Source organism: Accipiter gentilis, chromosome Z (assembly GCF_929443795.1).
Source record: "Accipiter gentilis chromosome Z, bAccGen1.1, whole genome shotgun sequence".
NCBI lineage: Eukaryota > Metazoa > Chordata > Aves > Accipitriformes > Accipitridae > Astur > Astur gentilis.
The window spans coordinates 52,017,772-52,042,027 of record NC_064919.1 but is presented as its reverse complement, the minus strand read 5'-3'; the positions used below and the strand labels follow the sequence as shown (position 1 = coordinate 52,042,027).

Below are 24,256 nucleotides of genomic sequence, written 5' to 3'. Positions count from 1 at the left end.
TTGTAAGAACAAAGCTGCAAAAATTTTAGCTTATTATTCTTTGAGCATAGAATCACAATATAGAGCTGATGGATTTAATTCCTCAGTGGCAGTTATTCTATACTTTTTTCTTTTTCAAGCAGGTCCACTAATTGTGATGATGTGAGTGTTTAAAGCCCTAATGATTGTTCACTCTTAATGCTAATCCACTGACCTTAAGCAGCTTGAGCTGAAGATATTTGTAGTTTGGCACTGCCTGAAGTCTTGGATGTTGAATGAGAAAGCAATAAGTGCTTCCTTCAATTGCTTATTTCTGGCTATCAGCTTGCACTCTTGGCATTCCATCAACATCTGGGAGCTTCTGGCCTACTTTGTCTTGTATGCACTAGTGTTGATAGAGTATTTAAAATTACATTAGTAAGAATGGTCTGATGACAGTACTGTGCTACATGACCCATGACTCAAGATCAGCTTCCAATTTTAAAGCATTATGGCAGAGGCAAGTGCAGAGCAGTACCACTTTGAGCAGCTCTAGAGACCCTAATGGGCTTTCAAAGACCAAACAACAAATGGAAAGAAGCACCTAAAGCTTTTCTCTTCAAAGCAGGCCTAAGGCAAGTCATTGTTCTTCAGAAGAAGAAGAAGCTAAAGAAGTACTTTTAATGCTTGGAATAGTTCATTGCAGAATATGCTTTTTTCCTTTCTTTCTTTCTTTCTTTTTTATTATTATTTTTTTAAAGTTACTTTCAAGAACACAAATGCAATCTTGGGGGAAGACTCTTTACTGATTACATCTCCTTTACAGAAGGCCTGACTTTCTCACTGGGCTCAAAATTCAGTTTGCAAAGGAAAGTGTGCGCAAAATTAGGAATTCTTAAAATGGGTTTTCCTCTTAATTTAAGGACTTAATTTAATTTAAGAAGCATAGACCAAGAAGTAATAGAAGCAGAATTCAGGGCAGAATGTCAATACTATGTTTTACATAATGTGCTGAGCAAGGACTGCACCCCCAAAAGTTTAAAACCACTTTTTAGAAGGTCCCTCAGCTATGCAGAGAGAAATACTCCCTTTCATTAGTTATCCAGACTGGCATACTTGGAAAAAACCTCTTCTGCACAAAGTCATTGAGGCTTCTAAATATACCAAAAACCTGCCTGATCTTCCCAGCCATATCCTCTGTCCTAACAAACTACCTATAAAATATGCTCTGTATGCAAATATCATGGGTACTCAATTAAATACAGTTCACTTTTGCTGTTTGCATACACAGTGTTTATCTCATATGGACGTCTCACTGGGAGAGTGTAAATCAGTGCTGCATATAAAAGACACATTTACTGATCAGTAGTGAATGTGGCATCACTGGCAAAGAGCACAGAGATATGTTGCACCGAGTACAAACCCACAAATGATGTTTCTTTCAAGCCATGAGGAAAAGGCATGATTAGAAAGAGATTTTTACTTCCAAAGGTATCATATATTTTTAAGTTACTGATTTCTTATCTCAAGAACTTTTCTTCCAGATATGATGTAAGCAGCCCTCAGTTCAAGACTTGCCTCTTTAAACTTGCTATTGGGCAGGAAATACAGATCACTTATAAGTTTAAAAAAAATAATAAATAAACAAGTGTTTTTTTCAACAAGTAGCTGCAGTCTTCAAATGGTAAATTAGACTGAAAAGTATCTGAAATAGCTGCAAACAAACAAACAAAAAATATTAGTGAAAAAAAGAGAAGGAACTTGCAAGGATTCCCCAAATATTGTAAAATAAACAACACAAATTAAAATGTTTCTGTCTCTAATTATTTTTCTAATTAGGTCTTCAGTCTCTCCTTTCCTCCTCCATCATTAGGAGGTTTTAGGGTTATTTTTGTAATGAATTAAATAATCCCCTCATAGTAGTCTGCAGAGTCTTTCCAGGGAAGGAATTGCATCCTGTAAGCTTATCAGGTAAGTTGTGAAACCCTGTCTGAATTCACTTTTCTTAAGAGTCTAAGATTGTCTGATATGTGTCAGCAACAGGTTTAATGCTACAACCTCCAGTTAGCAACAAGTGGAAACATCTATGTTTACATCTGTACCATTGTGAAAAATCTGTCTTCTGCATATCTTTACCACTTTTAATACAATAAACAAATGTATTCACCCTTCTCCACCCACCTTGTCTTCTCTTCTCCTCTGTCCCCAGCAATATTATTGCCACCTAATTTTAGGCATCTGCTTTGGAAAAGCCTACATCTGAGCGGGTTGTCTAGTTATCTTCTAGAGTCCATTGAGAGAACAGGTGTATCTGGAAGGCAATTCATGTCATCTGAAAACAGACAAGTATATCAGGTTAAGTTCTGCTGTAGAAGTAAATATGTCTCTTTGCTAATTAAAAAGAGAGTTGTAACGATAGCTTAAATGCACCCTCAGCAAGTTTGTGGATGACACCAAGCTGAGTGGTGGTATTGATAACTCCAGAGGGAAGGGATGCCATCCAGAGGGACCTTGGCAGGCTGGAGAGGTGGGCCCTTGCAAATCTCATTAAGTTCAACAAGGCCAAGTGCAAGGTCCTGCACAGGGGTTGTGGTAATCCCAAACATAGCTACAGGCTGGGCAATGAGTGGATTGAGAACAGCCCTGCAGAGAAGGACTTGAGGGTATTATTCGTGCATGCAAGACTGAATAAGAGCCGGCAATGGGCACTCACAGCCTGGAAAGCCATACATATCCTGGGCTGCATAAAAAGAAGTGTGGCCAGCAGGTCGAGGGAGGTGATTCTGCCCCTGTAGTCCTCTCTGGTGAGACCCCACCTGGAGTACTGTGTTCATTCAGCTCTGGGGTGCCCAGCATAAGAAAGACATGGACCTGCTTGAGCGGATCCAGAGGAGGGCCACAAAGATGATCAGAGGAATGGAATACCTCTCCTGTGAATAAAGGCTGAGAGAGTTGGGGTTGTTTAGCCTGGAGAACAGAAGGTTCCGGGGACACCTTATGGTGGCCTTCCAGTGCTTAAAGGGGGCCTGAAAGAGAGATGGGAGAGGGACTCATTATCAGGGAGTGTAGTGATAGAATGAAGGGTAACCATTCTAAACTGAAAGAGGGTAGATTTAGATTAGATATTAGGAAGAAATTCTTTACGGTGAGGGTAGTGAGACAGATTGCCTAGAGAGGTTGTGGGTGCCCCATCCCTAGAAGTGTGTTTAAGGCCAGGTTGGACGGGGCTTTGAGCAACCTGGTCTAGTGGAAGGTGTTCCTGCCCATGGCATGGGGGAGTTGGACTACATGATCTTTAAGGTCACTTCCAACCCAAACCATTCTATGAGTCTATGATTCTATGTCTCTGCTGTATATATTTACAAGCAGGTAAGAAGTGTACTATTCCTGAATTTCTTTTTCTTTTTTCTTTCTTGTTTTCAATACAATATGCTTACATGAATTGAAGATGTCCATTTCTTTCTCTCTTATGGATTTCCATAGCCTCCAATACTGCAGCATGTTCATGCAAACCAGAGTTGTACTTACAGCCTTGTAGGTTTAGCCTTGTGACATCACACTTGAACTCAAAGTAGAGGAAGGCTAGCCCATTGGAAAAACTGGGAAAATGCTTATGAGTTTTCTAAATACTGTGGTTTTGGACTGTATAATCCACCACTGAATAGTAAAAGACACCTTTTTTTGCCTAACTTACTTCTTTTGTGCAAGGAGTGGTGGTTCAAGTATTACACAGATGACTACACAAGAATAGAGATATGTGGTTACAGCGGGTGGAAAAAATGCACGGTTCTTAAATTACAGGTGGAAGTGGTTGTGAATCCCTGCAATAGCTGGATATTAAAACTCTGGCATATGTCGATTCATGAGAACTAGCTAATTTCTGAATTCTCAAATGCATCATTATTGTACTGTGGAATAAGGATGTTTGTTGTGGGTGTATATGCTGGAGGTGGGACAGGAAACACAAAACTGTAACTTTTGGCTATAATCCAGATAGGAAGGTATTAATTGAGCTAGCCAGTGCTTCAAAGAGGCCATGTATCATGGAATCCCAGAGATGATGTTATATTATAAAACATAGGCTAGGCAAGAGTCATGACCTCTTTAGGCTGCTCAGCAAAGGCTGAGAAGTTTGTACGCTGCTCAAGATTCACTGTTTTCTCATTGACTTTTGGCTCCCATTTCTTGTGGGGCATTTACATTTATTTTTTGGATTACTGAACACTTGCACTGCTATCTACATTATTGCACTTCTGGAGTTAATGAAGTCTAAATACTGGAGCCTTTCTAAAAAAACCATCATGCTCTGGCAGGAGTCTGCTGCCTGCTTTTATGAGGCTCTGTTTCCTCTACAATGCAGTGCAAGCTCAGAAGATGCATACAGGAACTCTTGTCTGTTTCACCCTGCCTGCTCAGGTTTCATTGATTCCCTCATGCAGGTGTAGAAAAAGTTATGAGAAAATACACCTTGATAATCCCACAGCATTTTTGTGCACTACGCTGTCACATTTTTGGGGAGAATGCCTGAGAAGCCCTGTAGCAAAGGAGCAGATGCTGTAGGGAAGAGAGAAATAATCTTTTGTTTCCACAGCATAAGACCAGAACTGTTTCTTGATTTTTGTAGTCAGTGGAGGAGGGGGACTTGTTTGTTATCTATTTTGTTTTTGTAGAAGCAGCAAAATTTAGTCTTTTTTTCCTTTTCTTTCTAGTTTAAGCCTTGTGGTTAGTCCAAACTGTGATTCCTAATCAATTATACAACCCAATTTCATTCATACTATAACTCCACTGTAGTCACTGGAAATGCATAGGTGGTCAATTCTTCACTTTCTGTACAAACTATGTTATAACTCAAGTCTGATCATACAAATGGGACAAAAACCCCTATACTGGAATTCTGAAAGCCTCTCTTGCACAGGGAAAAGATGGAATATTAATCATCTTGATAGCTCAGAGAACTGTACTGGTCACTTAATTCACAGAAAGGAATCTATAAAGTGACAGCTGTGTGGGTAATGCCAAGCTCTGGTTTGGATGCTTTCCCTGTTTCAGCTTCTCTTACACAGCAGTCTGTACAAGTTTGTTCACTAAGGGGAGGGTAACACAGGACAGAGAACCTGAGGCATCCTAGGCTCATATTAACACAGGTCCTTTTACAGTACCAAACCAAGTGAGTATAGGAACATTCCACTTAATGGGGGCATGATGTATGCTGCACAGCAAAGTGCTCTTTCTTTCCAGCTTGAACATCAAGGCTAGAGAACTCAAGGCACATGTGTTTGTGATTGAGGTCCCTGGCTCAGCACTTAGTTGGGATCTGTTACATAGTACAGTACGTAGCATTCTTACATGATAATTACTGCAAGGTTTTTACTGGAGCTGGTAATCCTTACCTAACCAGTGGAAAGGAAAAAAAAAAAAAACCCAAACAAAAAAAAAAACAGTTCAGAAAGGAGGGAGAGGGATCTGGGTGTTTCATTCACACTACTAAATAATCAAAGCATCAGGTCAAAATCAAGATGTTCCAGGATCATCTTATTTCAGCTGAAGCCTTTCAATACACCAATTGCTCTTCCATTGCTTCTGTTATCCCTTGTCTGACCTATTTGATCCAGGCAAAAGTCTCAGAAACACTTTTTCTGGAATTGGACCAAACTAAGGTTAATTTTCAAGCTTGTGGATCCATATGCTTGCATTAATATCTTAACATCATTCTTGCATTAATGACTGCTGGGAATAGGTCACAATGTCTGTGAACTTCACTACTAATATGTGTCAGGGGTGGCATATAATTCTTCTCAGGACATCAAACAGGCACAGATGGGATAGCCCCTGGAACCGTGGGCACCACCACAAATGGTTGGACACAATAAGATTTTAATGCTGTCTGGTTATAGTTACTATTGGACACTCAATAATACAGAAGGGCCAGTCACTGCCCAAAACCGCACACAGATTTGTGGTAGTACTGTGAAACAGAGATATGTGGGCAGAAAATCGTGCATTTTGTTCTGATGAGGTTAAGACCTAATGGCACATCACTGAACCAGAATTCACTGCTTCAGCTATTGCTGCAGAGCTGGAAGAGCTGTTTGGTTTTTAAGACTCATATTCTAATATAATTTGCTATGAAAATTTGGTTGTTTCATGCTGGCTGCACTGGTAATTTGAATCTCTGAAGATATTTTCACCTTAATAATGTCCCTAAAAACCAGTACTTTGGAGGTTCCCCAGTTCCATTTAGTATTTCTGTAATTCTCTCCCATCCCACCTATCTGGAATGTTTTGTCCTCTATTAATCAACCTATGCTTCCACAAAAGAAAAGAAATTTGGAAGGTGAGCAGAAGGTATGGAAAAACTGGCCAGTTGCTGATTCTCAGGGCTTGTAGTCTCAAGAGCCAGAAGTTTCTTTAGAAGGTCTACTTTAGTTTGTATTAGCTGCATGTGCATCACAAAGAGACAAAGATAATAGGTTAAAAGTTCCTAAAGGTTAAAATACTTAAAAATATCTCCAATGGACTAAAAATAAAAACAAATATAAAACAGTCATTTAGGCACAACTGGAATTATAGCATAGGAATGAAAAACTGAGTAAAAATTTTGCAACATGTATGTATATCTATTAGTCCATCCAAGAAATTGTGATGAATTCTCACTCTGCACAATCTCTGTCTGAACAGATTATTTTTCTATATGTAATGTAATCTGTAATGAATCAAACAGATTAAATGCATCACTATGCATATATTAGATTAAGTTATCTGAAATAAGACTATGCTTGCTGCAGTGCTTTATGACAGTCCTGCTGATACAGTACTGCGAGGAACTGGTCACCAACACAGAGATCACAAGTAGCACTCATTAATTTTGTCAAGAACAAATGATGCTTACCTTTTTGCTGTGCTCTGCCTCCTGGGAGTTGGGGATATGGCCATTCTAACATCTGCACAGCTTAGTAGCTGATAGTCCGTTGAAAACAGGCAAGTGACAGAATATGAGCAATTAAGCCCAATTCTTCTGCTGATTAAATTTTTGATTAAAAAATCTGAGATAGCTGCATACCTAAGGCACATTTCTTATTCTACTGCACACAGGCAAACACATGGGGGTGTGTGCATGCCTCTTGTCTGCACAACAAACAACCTGAAGGTATTCAAAATCCACTCTCAGGACCTCTGGCCTATGAAGGCACCAATGTCTAGACGGTGCAGCAAGCATATAAACAGAGCATCTGTGTAAGATGCTCTGGCATCTCTGAAATCGAGCTTGGATATTCTGTGTTGCTAGCTGCCTGTCATGGTTTAACCCAAGCCAGCAACTACGCACCATGCAGCCATGCACTCACTTCTCACCTCTCCCCCCGTGGGTCAGGGGAGAGAATTGGAAGGAAAAAGGTGAAACTCGTGGGTTGAGAGAAGAGCAATTTAATTGAAAGGAAGCAACTAATAATGATAATAATAACAATAATAAATTTACAGTAATAGTAAAAGAATTGGAATATACAAACCAAGTGATGCACAATGCAATTGCTCACCACTCACTGACTGACGCCCAGTTAGTTCCCGAGCAGAGATCCCCCCAGTTTATACACTGGGCATGACGTCCCATGGTATGGAATATCCCTTTGGCCAGTTTGGGTCAGCTGTCCTGGCTGTGTCCACTCCCAACTTCTTGTGGCCCTCAAGCCTTCTTGCTGGCTGGGCATCAGAAGCCAAAAAATCCTTAACTTAGTCTAAACACTGCTCTGCAACAGCTGGAAACATCAATGTGTTATCAACATTATTCTCACACTAAATCCAAACCATAACACTATACCAGCTACTAGAAAGAAAATTAACTCAATCCCAGCTGAAACCAGGACACTGCCTTAGCTAAAAACTGGTGCTAGATCTACTGGCCAACAGCCTGTGTCTTGTCTGCAGGCATTTTTCTGATATTCCTTAGTTGTTATGATGAAATGGCTGCTGCTGAAAAACATAGATAAAAACTGGTAGTGAAAAAAAATTAAGATGGCTGAAAATTAATTTTATTTGTGTATCTTAAAGATCTATTTATTATCCAGACTAGCCAGCATCCAGTGAATGAAGGGTCTAACTACTTATTTAAAACTACTGGCAAAGCTGAAATTAAAAGAGACTTGAAGCTTGAGAAGAACCAATCCATGCTATCCCTTCATAACCAGTGGAGCAATTCACAGAAACTTATTAGCTTACTGCTGGTGGTAAAGCACAATGACAAGATTAATGATTGCATTGTCCTGCATTTTTCAAATATGGAATTAAAATGGACAAGGCAAGACATATGTGCAGAATAGCAGGATTAGGAACAGATCTCATTCAACATGGAAGGGAACCTCATAAGTATCTTTAGGAACAGGACAGTGCTTAGCAATAATTTTATCAAAACCATGCTGTCAGAAAAGGCTCTCATCAGCTAAGACAAACAAAAAAATGTTTGTTAGCAAGATACTATGGAAAGAACACAGACCTTGTTTTCTGTTGAGCATGGTGGCAAAAAACCCCGCAGTGCTTTAATGAACACATGGTGAGGAAGTATACTGTCAGAGTATTGATACTGTCTCCAATTAAGCTTTGGGTACTTTTACAAAGAAGAACTCTTGGACTTTATAGGAAACCTCATTTGTCAATCATTGACCAAGAAAGAAAACTGAAGTTCTAAATCCATGAGACTGGAGATGGATGATTTGGAAAGGTAAATCTATCAGGACTGAACCTGGATAATCTATGTTATGCTTGAAACAAACACAAAACTTTAGCTATTTAATTTGTAAACTACTGTGTTTGGAAGAACAATAACACTTAACTGATAGGAAAAATGCTGTTAATCCTGCTTCATTTTATTTGTTTGTGTGAAGTGAAATGAAATGGCTCCTGTAATTCAAACAAGAGGATGAGGGTTATTGACATTTTTCTGTCCTGCTTCTTTCCTTGTTGAATGTTTCCATCTTCCCTTGCTTAGAACTTAGTGCCTATGTCTTGCATACCTTCTTACCTTCAGAAGCTGCCAAGACAGTTCCTGATCAATGGAAGAATTATTTTTTTTTTAAGACATAATGCAATAATGATTTTTTTTGTTTATTTCCTTTATGTATCACACTTTCATGGCCATCATGTTTTATATTTTTTTTAAATTAAACATTGGTTCAACGTTCATACAATTATTCAGTGCCTGTTGATTTACGCTCCTTGAATTCACCCATATTTACTAGCTGCCCTGTAGTAGAGTAGCTCAAAGTAGATTTCAAACAAGGACTCTGATACGTAAGTTTTAGTTTCTGGCTTAGTTTCTGCCTGAGCAATAGTGGGTGATTGACTAAACCTTCCCCAGATCCTTGAATTCCCATTCATTAGGTTGTTTTATATTTTTCTGTCTTAAACAAGCATAGTGAGGATAATATCAACAAAGATTTCATGTAAAATCATTGACTGAGCACCATAAGGGGCTTTATTCAAATTTTTCCCCAGTGAAATGTGAGTGAACACTCTAAGTACATTTTGGTATTTCTGTGTTACTTATTTTGAAAAACTTGTATTCATAATGCCTGAAGGTTTCTTTTTTGTTTGATTATATTGACCTTTGGTTTTTCAGTGTGCTTTTATTACCTCAGTGCTGAACAGAGTAATTTGCTTCCAGTGCACATTCTGCAAAGACCTAGAATGCAGAGCCACACCACCTTCTCCTGGAATTAGTTTTTTTTTAATTCTCTGGCTGAAGTACTTTTTCCTAATGTTTTTATTGTATTTTTAGCATTTTATTTTATTTTGGTAGGCAACTTATCAAGGGACTTTATTATGCCTTAGGTCCCTTTGTGCTGTTGAAATATTAGCTAGCTGAGTTTTAAGAAAAAAATCTTCAAAAAAAGAGCTTGTATCAAAAAAACATTGATCCAATTCTTTGAGATCTACTGAAATTAATTTTTCCACTTATTTTACAAAATGACTTTCAGGTTGATAATAGCTCTGCCACCCTGCATAGTAGCAACATACAGTTTCTAAAAGAGATATTTAACTTGCTCAGAATTTGGATATGAGATTTACAAAGCAGACTCAGGAGACAATGGTGCCATTCCTTTTGACTCAAGTTCTCCAGTAAGAGTTAGCGAGTGCTGGTGCAGATTTAATTCTTACTGGCTTTAGAGCTCAGTTTTTTTGCAGTAGAGTTGCATCTTTAAATCATCTTACTTAGGAAAGGAGTTACAACAGCATGGCGACTATTCTGCCTCATGCCACTTCTGGAAGGTTCCTAGATTTCTACCTCTATCTCTGTTGCAAAGACCCCAGCAAACGCTGTATCTGTAGAGGCTGCAGTTGGCTGGCAGTCTGCTACACGTCTTCATCTCTGGACAACAGAAAGCAGACCAACCCCCAAATCCCTACAAATGACCTAGTTGTGTCACCCCTTTACTCTCTGTCTGTAAAATGGATTTAAGTTCCTTGGAGGACACTATGAGGGAGAACTTGAGAATTAGTCTAAGAATGGCCAGACAATAGGAGTGAAACATCACTGTGAAAGAATGAAATGAAGATTTTGAGAAAAACTGGGCACATTTAGTTTGTCTGTGCCCAACTGAAGTAACAGAAACATAAGACTGAAATCAGGGTGCAGAGTGAATGGGAACAAGGCTTAGACTGTGTGTTAAAGAAAACATTGATTACAGCCAACATTCAAATGTTGCAAAGAACTAATGGAAAACTTGTTCTGCCATTAGGCTTAACACTGTAGTGATCTGCAAATTGCTACAATAACATTTATAAGAGGTTTATTTACTATCTAGATAGCCATAAAAGATTTTTACACCATGTTTTGCTGAATAACACAGTTCAAGTAACTTACATTGTCAAAAAGATAGTGAAATTTTGTGCATTCTGCTGGAGAAAGCCAAGGTAGGGTTTTCAGAAATGTTCTGTCCCAGTAACTCTGACAATGCTTACTTGTCAGAGGTTCTGAAAATTGGGCATTTTGAATCTGTAGCTTAACATCTGATCTACCTCAACTTAGTTGCTCCCTTGAAGATCAAGTACAAGATTCCTCCCCCCCCTCTCCCCCCCCCCTTTTTTTTTTCTTCTTTGTATTCTTTAAAAAACTGAAGCGTCTATGACTGGACAACTGTCAGAACAGAGGAGAACCTTGTTCTAAATTCTTTAGAATTATATTATCATGTAGGTTAATAAAAGCATTCCTTGTATGATCTTTACCATACTATCAGTATTTACAAGGTCACACTACAGGTGTTTGCAATTCTTTCTATGAAGGAGAGGTTATTTCCTGTGTATTACTCCCCATTGAATGTGCATGACAGGTTTAAGTTAGCAAAGATTTTTGCTCTTCAAATCATCAGATAATGCAAACCAATACTGCTAGATGTAGCATGCAGTTCTAAATTTGGAGAATCAACTATGTGTTTTGTAAGAATGATAGTGATAATAACCTTAAGTCATAACAGTGTATGCAAAAGACAGGATTGGTGTTGCACCTGCAAAAGCACTTACTGCATTTGGTTATTGCTTGGATATGCAACAATGATATTTTCTTAATTCATTTTTTTTTGTTAGAATTTTATTTTACCATATGGAATAAAAAGTGCTTAGCCTATTACATTTACTAATGTTAAAATGGGATTTGGAGTTGGAATATGTAGAGGTACACATATATACACATAGATCTCATAAATACATATGAATATTTTAAAACGAGATGTGATACATTATAGGCAAACATCATTTGCTATTGTTCACTACAGTTTATTAAAAACAAAAATCACCTCACTGGAGCTGATTTCAAAGCATTATTCACGTAGATTGCTCCAGGAGAAAAAAATCAGAAACAACATGATATACTAAAGAGCAGACACTACATTAAGTTCCCTTTGGCCGACATGTGCCACCATTTAATTTACTCAAAATAGTTTTAAGTCCAATGACGCTGACACACATAAATTGTGTTTTAATAAAGGTAATACTTTATGCTCCCAGGAATATAGATGTTCTAGAAAAAAAAAGAAAAGAAAAACAAGTGTGAGCACAAGTAAAAGTGTTAGATTCAGCTGTGAGAATACAAATATGCACAGCCAGTAAATTAAGGTGAGTCAGGGCATTCAACTACTATTTGGGCTGATTTATAGCCAGGCAGCATACTAGTAATTTCAATCGACATGCAGTAGGAGCTGCAGGGGCATAATACCCTTGAAAATGAGGCCTCGTATCTCCAGCTTATCACCCAGAAACTGAATTTGGTGGACATTTCTATGCCCACAATGTCTCTTATTTATTATTTTATTCACACAGTTTTCATGTAAAATTTGTAGCAGACAGGAATGCACTGTTTTGAAATAGCCAGTAAATGCCAGATCCTCAAATCTAACCATCCAATGCCAGTTATTTAGTAACACAGAAATATATTATTCATTTGATATAAATAATTAAAAATACGACATTTATAATTTTCATAGGTCTAGTTTCTACCTCTCACTGTGTTTACAGACTATAGGGCCCTCTCCCAAGTACTAGGTACAATGGGAGTTTTCTGTCAAAAGCACAATGGCTAGCACAAGAAACTCCCACTCCTTGCCCGGAATCTCCATATGGTCTCATTTTTCATCCTTTAAGATAATATTAATACTGAACTGGTTGGAAGTGTTTCTATGTGGACTTGGGACTAGGCCAGAAACCGATGCCTCCTACCGTGCCCAGGAGGAGGCTGTTATAATTTCCCACCCTACAGCGAGCAGAGGGATATTCTTGGTTTGCCATTCTTCATGATGAACAATTTCAGTAATGCTTCCAAAAGCACTGACGTGACTTGCGTTCAAGATCCTTTCTCTTGCTGCAAGTCGCTTCCAAGAACTGCATGAAGTCAGTAAAACTTGGTGATCTGGAGGCATTGCTCTGCCTCTGGATGCCCAGATATGTGGCGTAGTTTCTTCCCCCATACCTCAACGAGCTGAGATGGTATGTGGGCCTGAAGGGTGAGGCAGTACAGCTTGGCTAGGTGCACCAAGCCTGTGTGATGCACCACGGCAAGTCCACACAGAGTTTAGAAACAGCTTTTGGTACTTTTGGAAAATGCCGTCATCCCATCTAACTAGCTTGAGTGTTTGTTGTGACGGAATTACAAAGCCAACATAGCATGGCTGCTTTCAACCAGCTGGCAAGAGCTTTGTGCGAGCGTGCGTCCTGGTTGTGCTCATTTGCAGCCCACGTACACAGTGACTGGTCCAGCCTGCAGAAGAAGATCATGATGTTTGGATCCCATGGTTCACGTTGTTTAGTCTTTTGCTGGCAGAGCCTAATAATTGTTAACTACTGTTCTGCTGGCGTTTATAGCCCTGAACTGCTGAAGTACATGGCTTTCATCTGGGGTCTAGGCCTTTTACCTTCAAGCCAACAGCCACACCAACAAGTTAGAGCGAGGAGGCTTTAGATTTGCTTTCCTACACGTCACTGACGTTGTGACGGGAGAAGAAAAACAGTACTTGTTGAGGGATCCCAGTTAGCCAGGGTTCGACTACTGCCTGCGGTCCGAGGCAAATCGGGCCCGAAGAAGCCGCTGTGACTACAAACGTTTCTTCGGGTTTCTGGACCACGTTGATCCGCCCTCTGCTACCGCTGTCCTCGCCTTTCCTCGTTCTGTTCGGCCAGTTCCTTCCCTCCGGGCTCACTCCCGCGGAGGACGTCCTGAGGGAAGAGGCGCACCCCTCCGTGCCGGGGGATGGGGGGGGCGGTGAGGCGAGGCCGAGGTCCGCGCAGCCGGGGGGCTGCCGAGGAACCACACGCCTGCGGCCCAGGCCGGGGCGGGGGAGCGGGGATAGCCACCCGGGGCGCGGGGGGCCGTACAGGACGAGCGCGCACCCTGGTGCTGCGGAGGCTCCGGGGGCGGGGGCGCACCCTGGCGGGGCGACCGTTGGGTCCGGCCGTTCGAACGCGCGTGTGGGGACGCTGCGCGCGAACTGAGGGGGCGGCGGGGGAGCCCCGGGCCGGCGGGGGACCCCCGGGCCGGCGGGGGTGCGGCTCCTGCGCTGCACGGCGGCCCCGGGAGCCCCGAGACCCCCAACCGCGCTCCGCGGCGGGCGACTGCCGGGGCGGCCAACGCCTGAGGGGGGCGGGGGGGGGGGGGGGGGGGCGGTGGCGAGGGGCGGCCCCGCGCGCCCGCTGGAAGGCGGTGCGTCCCGCCCTGACGTCACGGCGCCCCCGCCCCGCCGCCGTCTGGCAGCCTCCGCCGGGCAGCGCGAGCGGCGCAGGCAGGTGGCGCGCCCCGGAGGCGGCGGCGGCGGCGGCGGCGGCGGCGGGACCACCGCATCGCCCTTCGGCTCCCCTCGCCTCGGCTGCAGCGCGCCGCCCTCGCCATGTCGGTGGCCGGGCTCAAGAAGCAGTTCCACAAAGCGACCCAGGTAGCCGCCGGCCCCGGCCCCGGCCCCGCCCCCGCCCCGCGCGGCAAGGGGTGTGCGTGGGGCGCACGCGTGGGCGCGCGGTCCCCGGCTGCGCCCGGCTGCGCGCTGGGGTGCCCGGCGGCGGCGCCCTCGTCGGCTGCCTGGTGCTGGGCTGCCTCTAGGCTGTGCGCCGGGCGCCCGCGCGCGCGGGGGCGTGCGCGCGTGTGCGCGGGCGTGTGCGCGGCACGAGCGTGCAGGGGTTCCCGCGGTGCGCGGCTGTGCGTGGTGCGCGAGTGGTCCGCAGGTTTGCATGGAGGGGCGGGAGTGTGCGCGCTGCGTGAGTGTGCGCGGGCGCGGGCGGGACTGCGCGGGTGTCCGGGGGTTTGCGTGTGTGTGTGCGTGCGCTCGCGTTTCCGTGAGTGCCTGGGCTGCGGGGTGCACGCGTGCGGAGGGCCCGGGGTTGCCGTCCAGCTGCGGGGGCTCCCCGCGCCCCCCCCCCCCCCCCCCGGCCCCCCGCGGTCCTCGGCCGCGCCGCGGCAGGCGGGCTTGGGGCTCCCGGGGCGCGGGAGCGCGTCCTGGGCTCCCCGCCGGGGCCAGCGCGGGCACGGAGGGGGCTGTGAGGCTGCGGGGGTGGCCGCTGGGGCAGATACCCGCCGGGGGCCTCGGAGCTTCTTTAGCGAGGTCTGTGCGCCGTGTTTTCGTCGGCGTTTCCCTGGCCTGACTTTGTAAATCGGCAATAAACGTGACCTTTGCTTGTTTGTTTGTTTTGTTTTCTGGCTCCAGACCACAGCTGCAATCTGAATAATGAGGTTTGGTCCCGTTGCTTTAGGCAGGGTGTGATATTGCAGGAAGGTCAGGCGGGATGTTTCACCAGTCTTCGAGTTGTTTCGTAATACAAAATCTGTCTGTTACGGTCCATAGGAGTACAGTTTCTGAATCGGGTTCTGACTCGGCGTGCTTTGGGGATAAATCTAAAATGATTTCGTAGAAGTCAGGTGAGTTTGTTTGGATTTAGAGATTCGAGACCAAGACCAGTGTAATGTGGCACCTCTCTTTTGCTTGTTGTTGTTTGCAACTAAGTACAAGAACTCCGGTTATTTCCTGCTAATTGTCACTGCGGGCATCTTCAGGTAACGGTCCTGGTCGCTGTAAGCAGTCTGCAGCCGCAGGTGTTACGCGGTGTTTTTCCCTTTCTCATCCATCTCATCTCTTTCATCTCGTCTTTCGTTGCACTGTGGGGAAGCGTTCCTGAAAGAATGGTCCCCAAGACGAGAATTTGTCCAAATTCCGATTCTCCATGCCTTGCAATTACACCGATACCCATTATGACTCTGAATGCAGTGGGGTATGTCAAGTCCTGCACGGGCCCATGCAGGCATCCAATGACGACGTTGTGTCTCACCTTTCATACCACATTGTGCTGCATCATTGGTAAAATAAGCTTCACGAGACACCTGCTGTGCTCATGACAGATGCGGTAAGGAGCCAGTTAAGAGTGCCTGAGCCCATCCTGCAGCGCCCATCTGCTGCTGCTACTTTGTTATTTCTCCCCCCTTACCTACAGTGCTATCATCAGGAGGCCAGGAATCATCATGGCTGCACTGAGTTCTGGTACCAAAAATAAGAATTACCATGTCTGTGCCATCCAAATTTAAGAAGCAGGCAAGTAGAAGTTCACTTTTTAATAACAGAAGTCTTAGTTCTCCGTTACTGTAAGCTAATGAGTACGCCTCTGCAGCAGCAGAGGTAAAACATCTTTTTCGGAGGGAGCATGGTGTGAAAGAGGTCTGTGATGCTGTTCTGTCCTTCAGATGACACTCTCACACTGACTGTCAGCAATACTTCAGGAAGGAAGAGTTTTAGCTGGCTGGAACCAAAATACCAAGTTTTTGATGCCAGATGCAGCAGCCTGACATCAGATGACCCAGGGAATTTTGGGCCCACCCTTGACTTTCATAGACTGTATGCAGGCCATGAAGACACATTCATGTATGAGAATGATTCACAAGTAGGTTGATCTGTTTATTGGCTGTTTTCAGTATGAGTGAGAAATCCAGGACTTAGTCATGCTGACCTTACTCTAGGGACTAATCCTTTTGGCTAGGGATTAATCCCCAGGTGAAATATGGATTGACATTGCCAGTATAAATAAAGCTTCCCAGATAGGACCAAACAAATTGGAACTTTTAAAAATCCTGAATTATTCCTCTGGTTCTTATTCACATAAGAATTTGTATATGATGTGCTGTCATAATAGGGTCCTAAATCTTACCAACAACAATTTCAAGTTATTTCTCAGGTTGCTGTGTCCTTTAACCCAGTTTAGCATTGTGAATTGTTGAAGTCTCTGGTGTAGTTTCTTCCTGTCTTTAATGCTATTATTGTTGTAACATTTGTATGCCTTACACACAGAGAGTTTATGATTATGAGCATACAATTTACTAATACAAAATACAGTTCTAGTTAGAATTATAAAGATTTGTGGCACAATTTAAATGTTATAAAAAAGTTTTTCTTTCATGCGGAAGTCTGCTTGCCATAGCATAACTTAAAATTATGTGACTTCCATGTCTGGATTGTTTTATACAATGCAAGCATTTTGTTTTCATTCATCATTTTTTGACTTGTAAAATGTCAAACTAACCTGCATGAAATACTGCCATTCTGTTTTTTAGTAGAAGCCATGCTGAAGAACTTAATACCTGTCAAATTCCATGCACCGACTGCAGCAGCAGTGAGTCATTGAAAAGTGGGAGGAAACTTCGCTCCTTCTAGAATGAATGGAGTGTTCACCCTTTTGCCTTTTAACCATTCTACCTCTGTGCAGCATTATAAAGTTTAGAAGAAATATTCCTGAGTTTGTAAAAGGAGGGTGAGTCTGGGAAGTCATGACATTCATGCAGAATTACAAGACGTTAGACTGACAAGTATGGAGCAGGTTAGATTATTCATTTACCGCTGTTACCCACAGAGCACCTAAGAAGAAGTAACCCTGTTTGAATGTTAACTGTGCTGCTGCAAATCTGTCAGACATCCTGGAGCTAAGAAGATTGCTCCAAAGAGTGTTCTTCCAGAAATGGTCGCTTTTTATTTAGGCATGCAAACTCCTCTGCCATTAGTGCTATGTCAGTGTGACCGAGAGACTGTTGCTTCCTACAGGTTTGTGTACAGTTTTAAAACCACCAGAATCATTTTGGGTCATGCAGATTTGACAGTCTGGGGCATTTGAACAGACTTGTTTTGAAATAGCATGAGCTTTGTTTCCACATGACTGCATAAATTGCATAATATGGCTCTTGTGAGGCACACTCAAGCTTTCAGAAAATAATAATTTCGTAGGGAAAGAAATGAACAAAAACGCTGGCAATGGCCACATTTGAGGTTTGCCTGGGAACCACTGAATAAATGTGACCGACATTTAAGTAGCAGTCCAAATGTAGTAATTTGAACCAAAAGGCCTTAATACGATTTATTTTCTCTGTATTCTGCTCTTATGATACCACTGTTTTAATTTGTCTTAACACTGAGACAGAAGTCATCAGTTTATACAGTTTTATAGAGAAACAGGTTTATTACTGAAACAAACAGCTGAAGAAGCGACTTCCAGTCCACTCGTAGTTGTCAGTAGCTGGTTACATGCCCTGACTTCTAGGTGGAAACTGTCACGCTTCCCTCTTTAACAAGGCAGCCTGTGAAGTAAGAGTTTGAGCCTAGTGTTTAATAAGAAGCAAATAAGACACCTGCCTTGCTGTGCTATTACCCACATAGCACAAAATCCTGTGGGCTTCATAGGGATTCTGCATTGATTCAAATCTGTCTACGTAGGTTCATTTGCAAAAGAGAGCACATTAGGGTTGAGGCAGAGTTTGAAAACATTGATAATCTGTTTTGGAAGCATCCTGGAAGAGCATCTGCTTTATTAGCATGGATCCACCAAACCTTCTGAGTGCGCGGCATCACGATAAACTCGTGAGCAGTTCCATTAAAATCAGTGGGAATGTGAGTGCGATGGAAATTAATCTCCTTTTTAAATGATTTTTATATTGTGGTTCATCTAGCTGAATGTTTTTTAAATTCCTTGGTCAGAAGTGTGTAAAATATTTTTCGCTGGAATGGGTGAAGCAAGCCTACTTTATGCACAACATGTTTTCTACACATGCTAGACTCTCAAACTGCAACTAACCAATTGTTACAATTCCTTTCATACTGATAAAGAATGTGGACAGTGACGTGTTGATACCAGTATTTTCCTAAATCCCCATCAAGGCCCATATTCGTAGTATGTTCCTAACTGTCCCGCAGTGTCGAGCGGGACCTGCACGTGCTTGCCACCAAGGCTTTTCCAGTGAAAGCACCACACCTGTCTGTCCCAGCTGACTGTGATTGAAGCTGGACTCACACTGGGACAGCCTATCTCCTTCCATGTTTCCTCTCAGCCTTAGCCACCAAATTATGGTCCGTTCCCATGTATGTATGTGAGCTGGTCTGGGAAGCTGGACAGTGCTATACTTCTCCTAGTGTGGCTGGAGCACTGTGTGTCGCTTATGTTGTACTTAAAAGACCTCCCTCCTCCTGCGGCGTGGAAACTTGTGAGCAGGGGGAGGAAAGAGGAGAGTTGTTTGCAGAGTGGTGTGGCTCTGAGGACAGTGCCCAAACGGGCTGTCAGAAACTTCTCTTCAAGAGCCATGTACCACCAGCAGTCTGTTGGTGTCTCTTGGTGCGGAGTGGTACAATTTGAGATCAAGGAGAGGGAGCAAATTTTTGATCTGGGAATAAAGAATATTTTTAGAAAAAATATTTACTTAATGGTGGAGGGGGTTATTTCCACAGCAGGTAGGGAAATTCCTTTTCTTTGGGCACTCTAGCTTGATTGCCAGATACAGCGTTCACATTTGGCATCATTCCCATGTGTCCTTTTATTGATATTACATAATTGAAAGGGTGAAAAATTGACCTTAATCTAAATGGCCCTTTAGTTGAATACTGTGTAACCCTTCCTAGCTGTTTATGGCTTAAACAGTCAGCTCCAATTTCTAACCCTGTTTCTAAGTCTAATTGGAAGAACTGCTGCTTTGTGTACAAAAAAAAGATAATGGCTTGTTTTGGGGGGAGGATTTTTCAAGTATCTGTCACTGCAGTAGCAGTTTCCATTTGTTTGTATGTATATATGTAATAAAGCTGGAGCACTGACTGACACCCATCTGCAATTTTTCTCCCAGTGATCTGTGGAGGCAAAGAGTATCTGTGGACACTGCTCGAAACACAGCCTGCATCAGATTTTTGGTTTATATCTTGACTTTCATCTTTGCTAGAAGTATTACACAGCAAGGAAGAACTTGCTGCTCTTGGTCATTCGTGCAAAACAGTGTCTTTAAGATTTAAATGTGCCCTCATGACTAGCATACTGGTTGATAGCATGCTTCATAAAAGTGCTGAAGCAGCATGAACAGGTTTAACCGAAGCAGATTTTGCAGAGGTTACTGTGCTGAAGATTCTGTAGTTTTACATAGCTGTCGAGTGGAAATGCAAGAGAGGTGCTGGGGTGGTCTTACACATTTGTTGTGGAGGATGGAGGGTCAAGGAGCTTGAACACTGACTGTCACGATCTAGTAGCGTGGCAGTGAAGTCTTTGACTTTTAAAGGCTCAGCAGGAGGGAAGGACTTGAAAATATGCTTTGCAGGCCACAAGGAGCTGTTGCCACTGTGAGTACATCTGAAGAGAAATTGTGAATGGACAGCATTTGGTGGGAAGTGCCCTGATGAAGCAGGCCCTTGGCCCTCTTCTCGGTGAAAGTCTGTGGTACCCTCAGGGGCAGCCGAAAGCATCCTTCCAAACTTTTCTTCTGGAACTAAAAAGTCTTGCTTTGTGCTGCTTTCCAGCAACTTCTGTGACTCTGGTCTTCATTTTCTTCTGACTTAGTGGTCTCTGATGGTCAATGGTGGTGCTGATCCTCTCTTAAATACATGGAGGTATGCAGACTAAAGAAAACTGAGCTGCGGTGTGGTATTACTGTGATGATCTTTGCCACAGCAGAATCACCTAGCCTTCAGTGCTTATCTAATTCTGCACTTAATCTTGGAGGCAAAATAGTAGCTTTTTTTAAACCTGAGGTTATAGCACATGTCAGAGGAATCCCTCCAACCTGTCACAGAAGTGATAGGAATTAAAATATCTTTTTTTTTTTTTTTTTCCTTCCTTTTTTTTTCTTCCTGAAGCGGAGAAAAAAGATGGAAACTCATATTTACTGCGCTAACATTTTTCACAAGCTATCCCTTTATGGAGTGTCCATAGACCTGCATGGGAGAAAATAAAAAATAAGAAGCGGCTATTTGAAGTTCAGCATAATTTCACTTTGTCTGTGGATGGAAACCAATGTGGCAGACCTGGACTGAATGATTCATGGATACGTGGTTGTAATTGAGGTAATGCTGATGATGCTCTTGTGCCCATGATGGCAGCCGTATCTATATAACTAAATAGTGTTTAAAAAACCTTCCTTGTTATGTAGACTGAAATTGGGCTGAAGTAGTTGCAGCATCACATGGGTCTCACCGAGGGGCAGCGGTTTGCTCTCACCTTCTTTCTCCATCAGCATTCCCCCACCAAAGAAGGCGGTGTTATCCGATCCCAGCAAAGGTGCTGCTGAGGCAGGAGCTGTGTAACCTTGCTAGTGGCAGCCTGTAAAGGCAGCATGGTGTGTTGCCAGAGGGCCTTCTGAAAGAACAAGAAATTCAACCACTGGTTTGGCTAACAGACCTATCACCAGGGGAGGGCTGGTGAAGTGAATCCACATCTATTTCAAAATAGATAGGTGCCACTAGCTAGGTGCATTGTCAGCAAAATAGCAGGTATCATAGTGAGGTAATTTCCACTGGACTGTGTTTTGGCCATATGTTCCTTGGGTTTGTTATCACTTTATCAAATGGAGATACTATACTGAATCCTTTGTAAGCAGAAGTTCTAAAATAGAGAAAAATGTTGGTTCCCTCCCCCCCACTTTTCCCCCTACTCTGAGGGCAGAAAAGCACTTTACGCTGTAAAAATGTTTACATCCTCCTCTTCCTTTTTCATCTTTTTGTGGATTTCAGTTCGGGTTTTTAATCATTTATGTTATTTATTTATTTTTCTATCAATTGTTATTTTTTTGATTGCCTAAATTCCAGTTCCCAGTGGCTGCAAAAGGTCTTTAAATGTGAAAACAATTTATCTAAACATTTCAAAATAGGACTTGTATTTCACCTTTGTGTTAAGAAATTTGGTTAGTGTTGTGCAGTAACACTGGGGACACAATTTATTTTCCATTTTAAAATACCCTTACACACTGGACGTCACTTCTGTTCTGATTCTGTGGGGAAGAGAGCCACCACAACAAAACAGGGTGATAACAGAACATGTTCCAAAAGAGATTAAGGTGGGATTTTTTTTCCCCTAGAAAGAAAATGGGAAATTCTTCTGAAAACTATTCTTGATTTCATCTTTTATGACTCTCAGTAGACTACCAGGACTTGCTCTTTTAAGCAGCACTAGCCAATTAGATATTTTTGCTGCATTCTTTCCCAGTCTGTATGATTTTCAGCCTTCAAGGTATGTGCCAAAAATTCCTTTTCATGCAAAATCAATCTAGATGCAGCAAACCAGTTAATAATTCATAAGGTATAAATGTCAAAAATAGTGGTTGTCTTTCCAGATGAGTCACTTGGAGCTTGGCTGTCTTGGAAAGTTATGGCACAATAATTTAAGGACTGAATTTGAAGAGCTGCAATTTTACAAGTATAACTCCACAATGGATGCATTTCTTTCTGCCAGTAGAAGAACAGCTTTTCAACTTCATTGATTTTGTTTGGAAAGCAATCTGAGGACAGCAGACTGAGCCCTATCCTTCCACTGGAATGACAGTGTTTGCATAGAACTGGCCAAGGCATTAGCAGTTAGTGTATTTTTCTCAACTAATTTACCGGCTAAATTTGTGTTTCTCTAAGAATGCTATCTTTGTCATCAAAACAGAGTTAGTTAAACCTGGGTCTTGTTCCAGTTGAAGTGAAATGAGGTTTCAGTACTTAGGAGCAAGTCCTAAGTGAGTTTTCTGTTGGTTGCTTCGTCCCATTTCTAGCATTGGCCAGGAATGAGTGGAATTTGATTTTACTTTCTGCTGTTATGAAGGGAAATAAGAACTTCTAAAGTAGAGCTGAGGCACCATGAACGTTCAACAATATGCAAATATTTTTAAGAACCAAAACATTTGAATGTGGAAATGTGCCTTGACATGCAGAATAACCACATGTGTACATGGTTTACTGATTAGACTCCATTCCCCGAGGAGCCTTCCACTAGCATTAACAAATGGAAGTTTGTCTCTCAGGAAGGGTGGCTGGATCTTACCTCTATTGTTTATGGTCTAAATTTCATAGAATCATAGAATTGTTTAGGTTGGAAAAGACCTTTAAGATCGTCAAGTCCAACCATCAACCCACCACCACCATGCCCACTAAACCATGTCCTGAAGTACCACCTCTACACATTTTTTTAACACCTCCAGGGATGGTGACTCGACCCCTTCTCTGGACAGCCTGTTCCAATGCCTGACAACCCTTTCAGTAAAGAAATATTTTCTAATATCCAATCTAAACCTCCCCTGGTGCAACTTGAGGCCGTTTCCTCTCAACCCATCACTAGTTACTTGATAGAAGAGACCAGTACCCACCTCACTACAACCTCCTTTCAGGTTCCTTGGTTTTTAAAATACAACCATGTTGCTCTGAGGCTGACAGGAAAATCTCCTTCTTTTTCCACAGAAATGCTGAAAAACATCTTGCCATATATGAGGCAAATCTGTCAGAATTGGGTATGACTGTTGCAAGCAGTAGGCATAATATGCTGTACATCTGGCCTGTCTTAAGTATAGACAGGTAAAATATGAGTTTCTGGAGGAGAGGAAGACTTAATTGCTGAAAGCAGAGGCGAGCTTAGATAGATAATGTAGACTTTTAACTTTTTTTATGCAGAAGAATATATTTTCCTCTATCAGATTCGTCCGGTTTGTTTCACCTATGTAAACTGCTACAAAAAGGGCACATGGCAGCAAAAGTTAAGCTTTGCATGGTAGGAATGGGGTTCTCTTACTAAAGTAAGAGCCACAAATATCTGATATCAAAAGACACATGACTTCTTTTCTTTGTTTTGCAATGTTGTAATTCAAAATAATTTAAGTCAGGGTGATTTGAGACCTGTGATTTTCACATCCCTCCTCAAAGGTCTGGATTGGCATGTTTCAGAATGGCTGCACTTTGATGGCCAAAAAACCTCAAACACTTGAAATAGACTATAGAACTTTTGGTGTTCTCTGGAGAGTATTCTTGTTTTTATTTAACTGTAAAGATGGGTGGGAGTAAGATACCTAAAAGGAAGATGAACGAGGATGAAAGAGTGGGGAGGTCTGCAACAGGAATCCTTGAAAACTGAGCAGAGGCAGATTCTATTATCTGGTATGTATGGATAACTCCGACTAGAGGCAGAAGAAATGACAGGCATCAGTGAATGAAGCCAGCACTTGCTATTTCCTGCTTCATTGGCCTACTATATCCAGAAACCTCAGTTCCTGATCTGGACACTGTGATACTGTGTATTGTTCCAGCCCAGCAGAAAAGACGATCAGTGTTCCCGAAAGACATACAGCCTAAATAACACCACTGGGTTAAAGAGGTCAGCGTGGATTTAGTGGTGTCTGTCAGTATAGGTGGAATCAAATGTGACTAAGGAGGAGAAAAGCCAACGTTGTTTCTAGGATGATGAGCCCATCGGTTGCACATTTCCTGTCTCAAGGGGAGAAAGAATAAGGAAAAGGAAATACTCCTCCACTGCCCTGATTTGGGGGTAGTCTTTCAAGAAAAACTGCTGGACAGTCACTGGAAAATAC

General features: G+C 42.5%; 1 protein-coding gene across 2 annotated transcripts in view; it reads left to right on the top strand.

Moving 5' to 3' along the window:
• Window positions 1–14,159: 14,159 nt before the first annotated feature.
• SH3GL2 (SH3 domain containing GRB2 like 2, endophilin A1) overlaps window positions 14,160–24,256 on the top strand; it is a 579,749-nt gene continuing 569,652 nt past the window's right edge. For both annotated transcript variants that reach the window (XR_007505002.1, XM_049794322.1), the window contains exon 1: window positions 14,160–14,363. Coding sequence is in view for 1 of the 2 variants with exons in the window: in XM_049794322.1 (XP_049650279.1) it covers window positions 14,319–14,363 (45 nt within the window). In the remaining variant the exon portion in view is untranslated. The remainder of the gene's footprint in view (window positions 14,364–24,256) is intronic.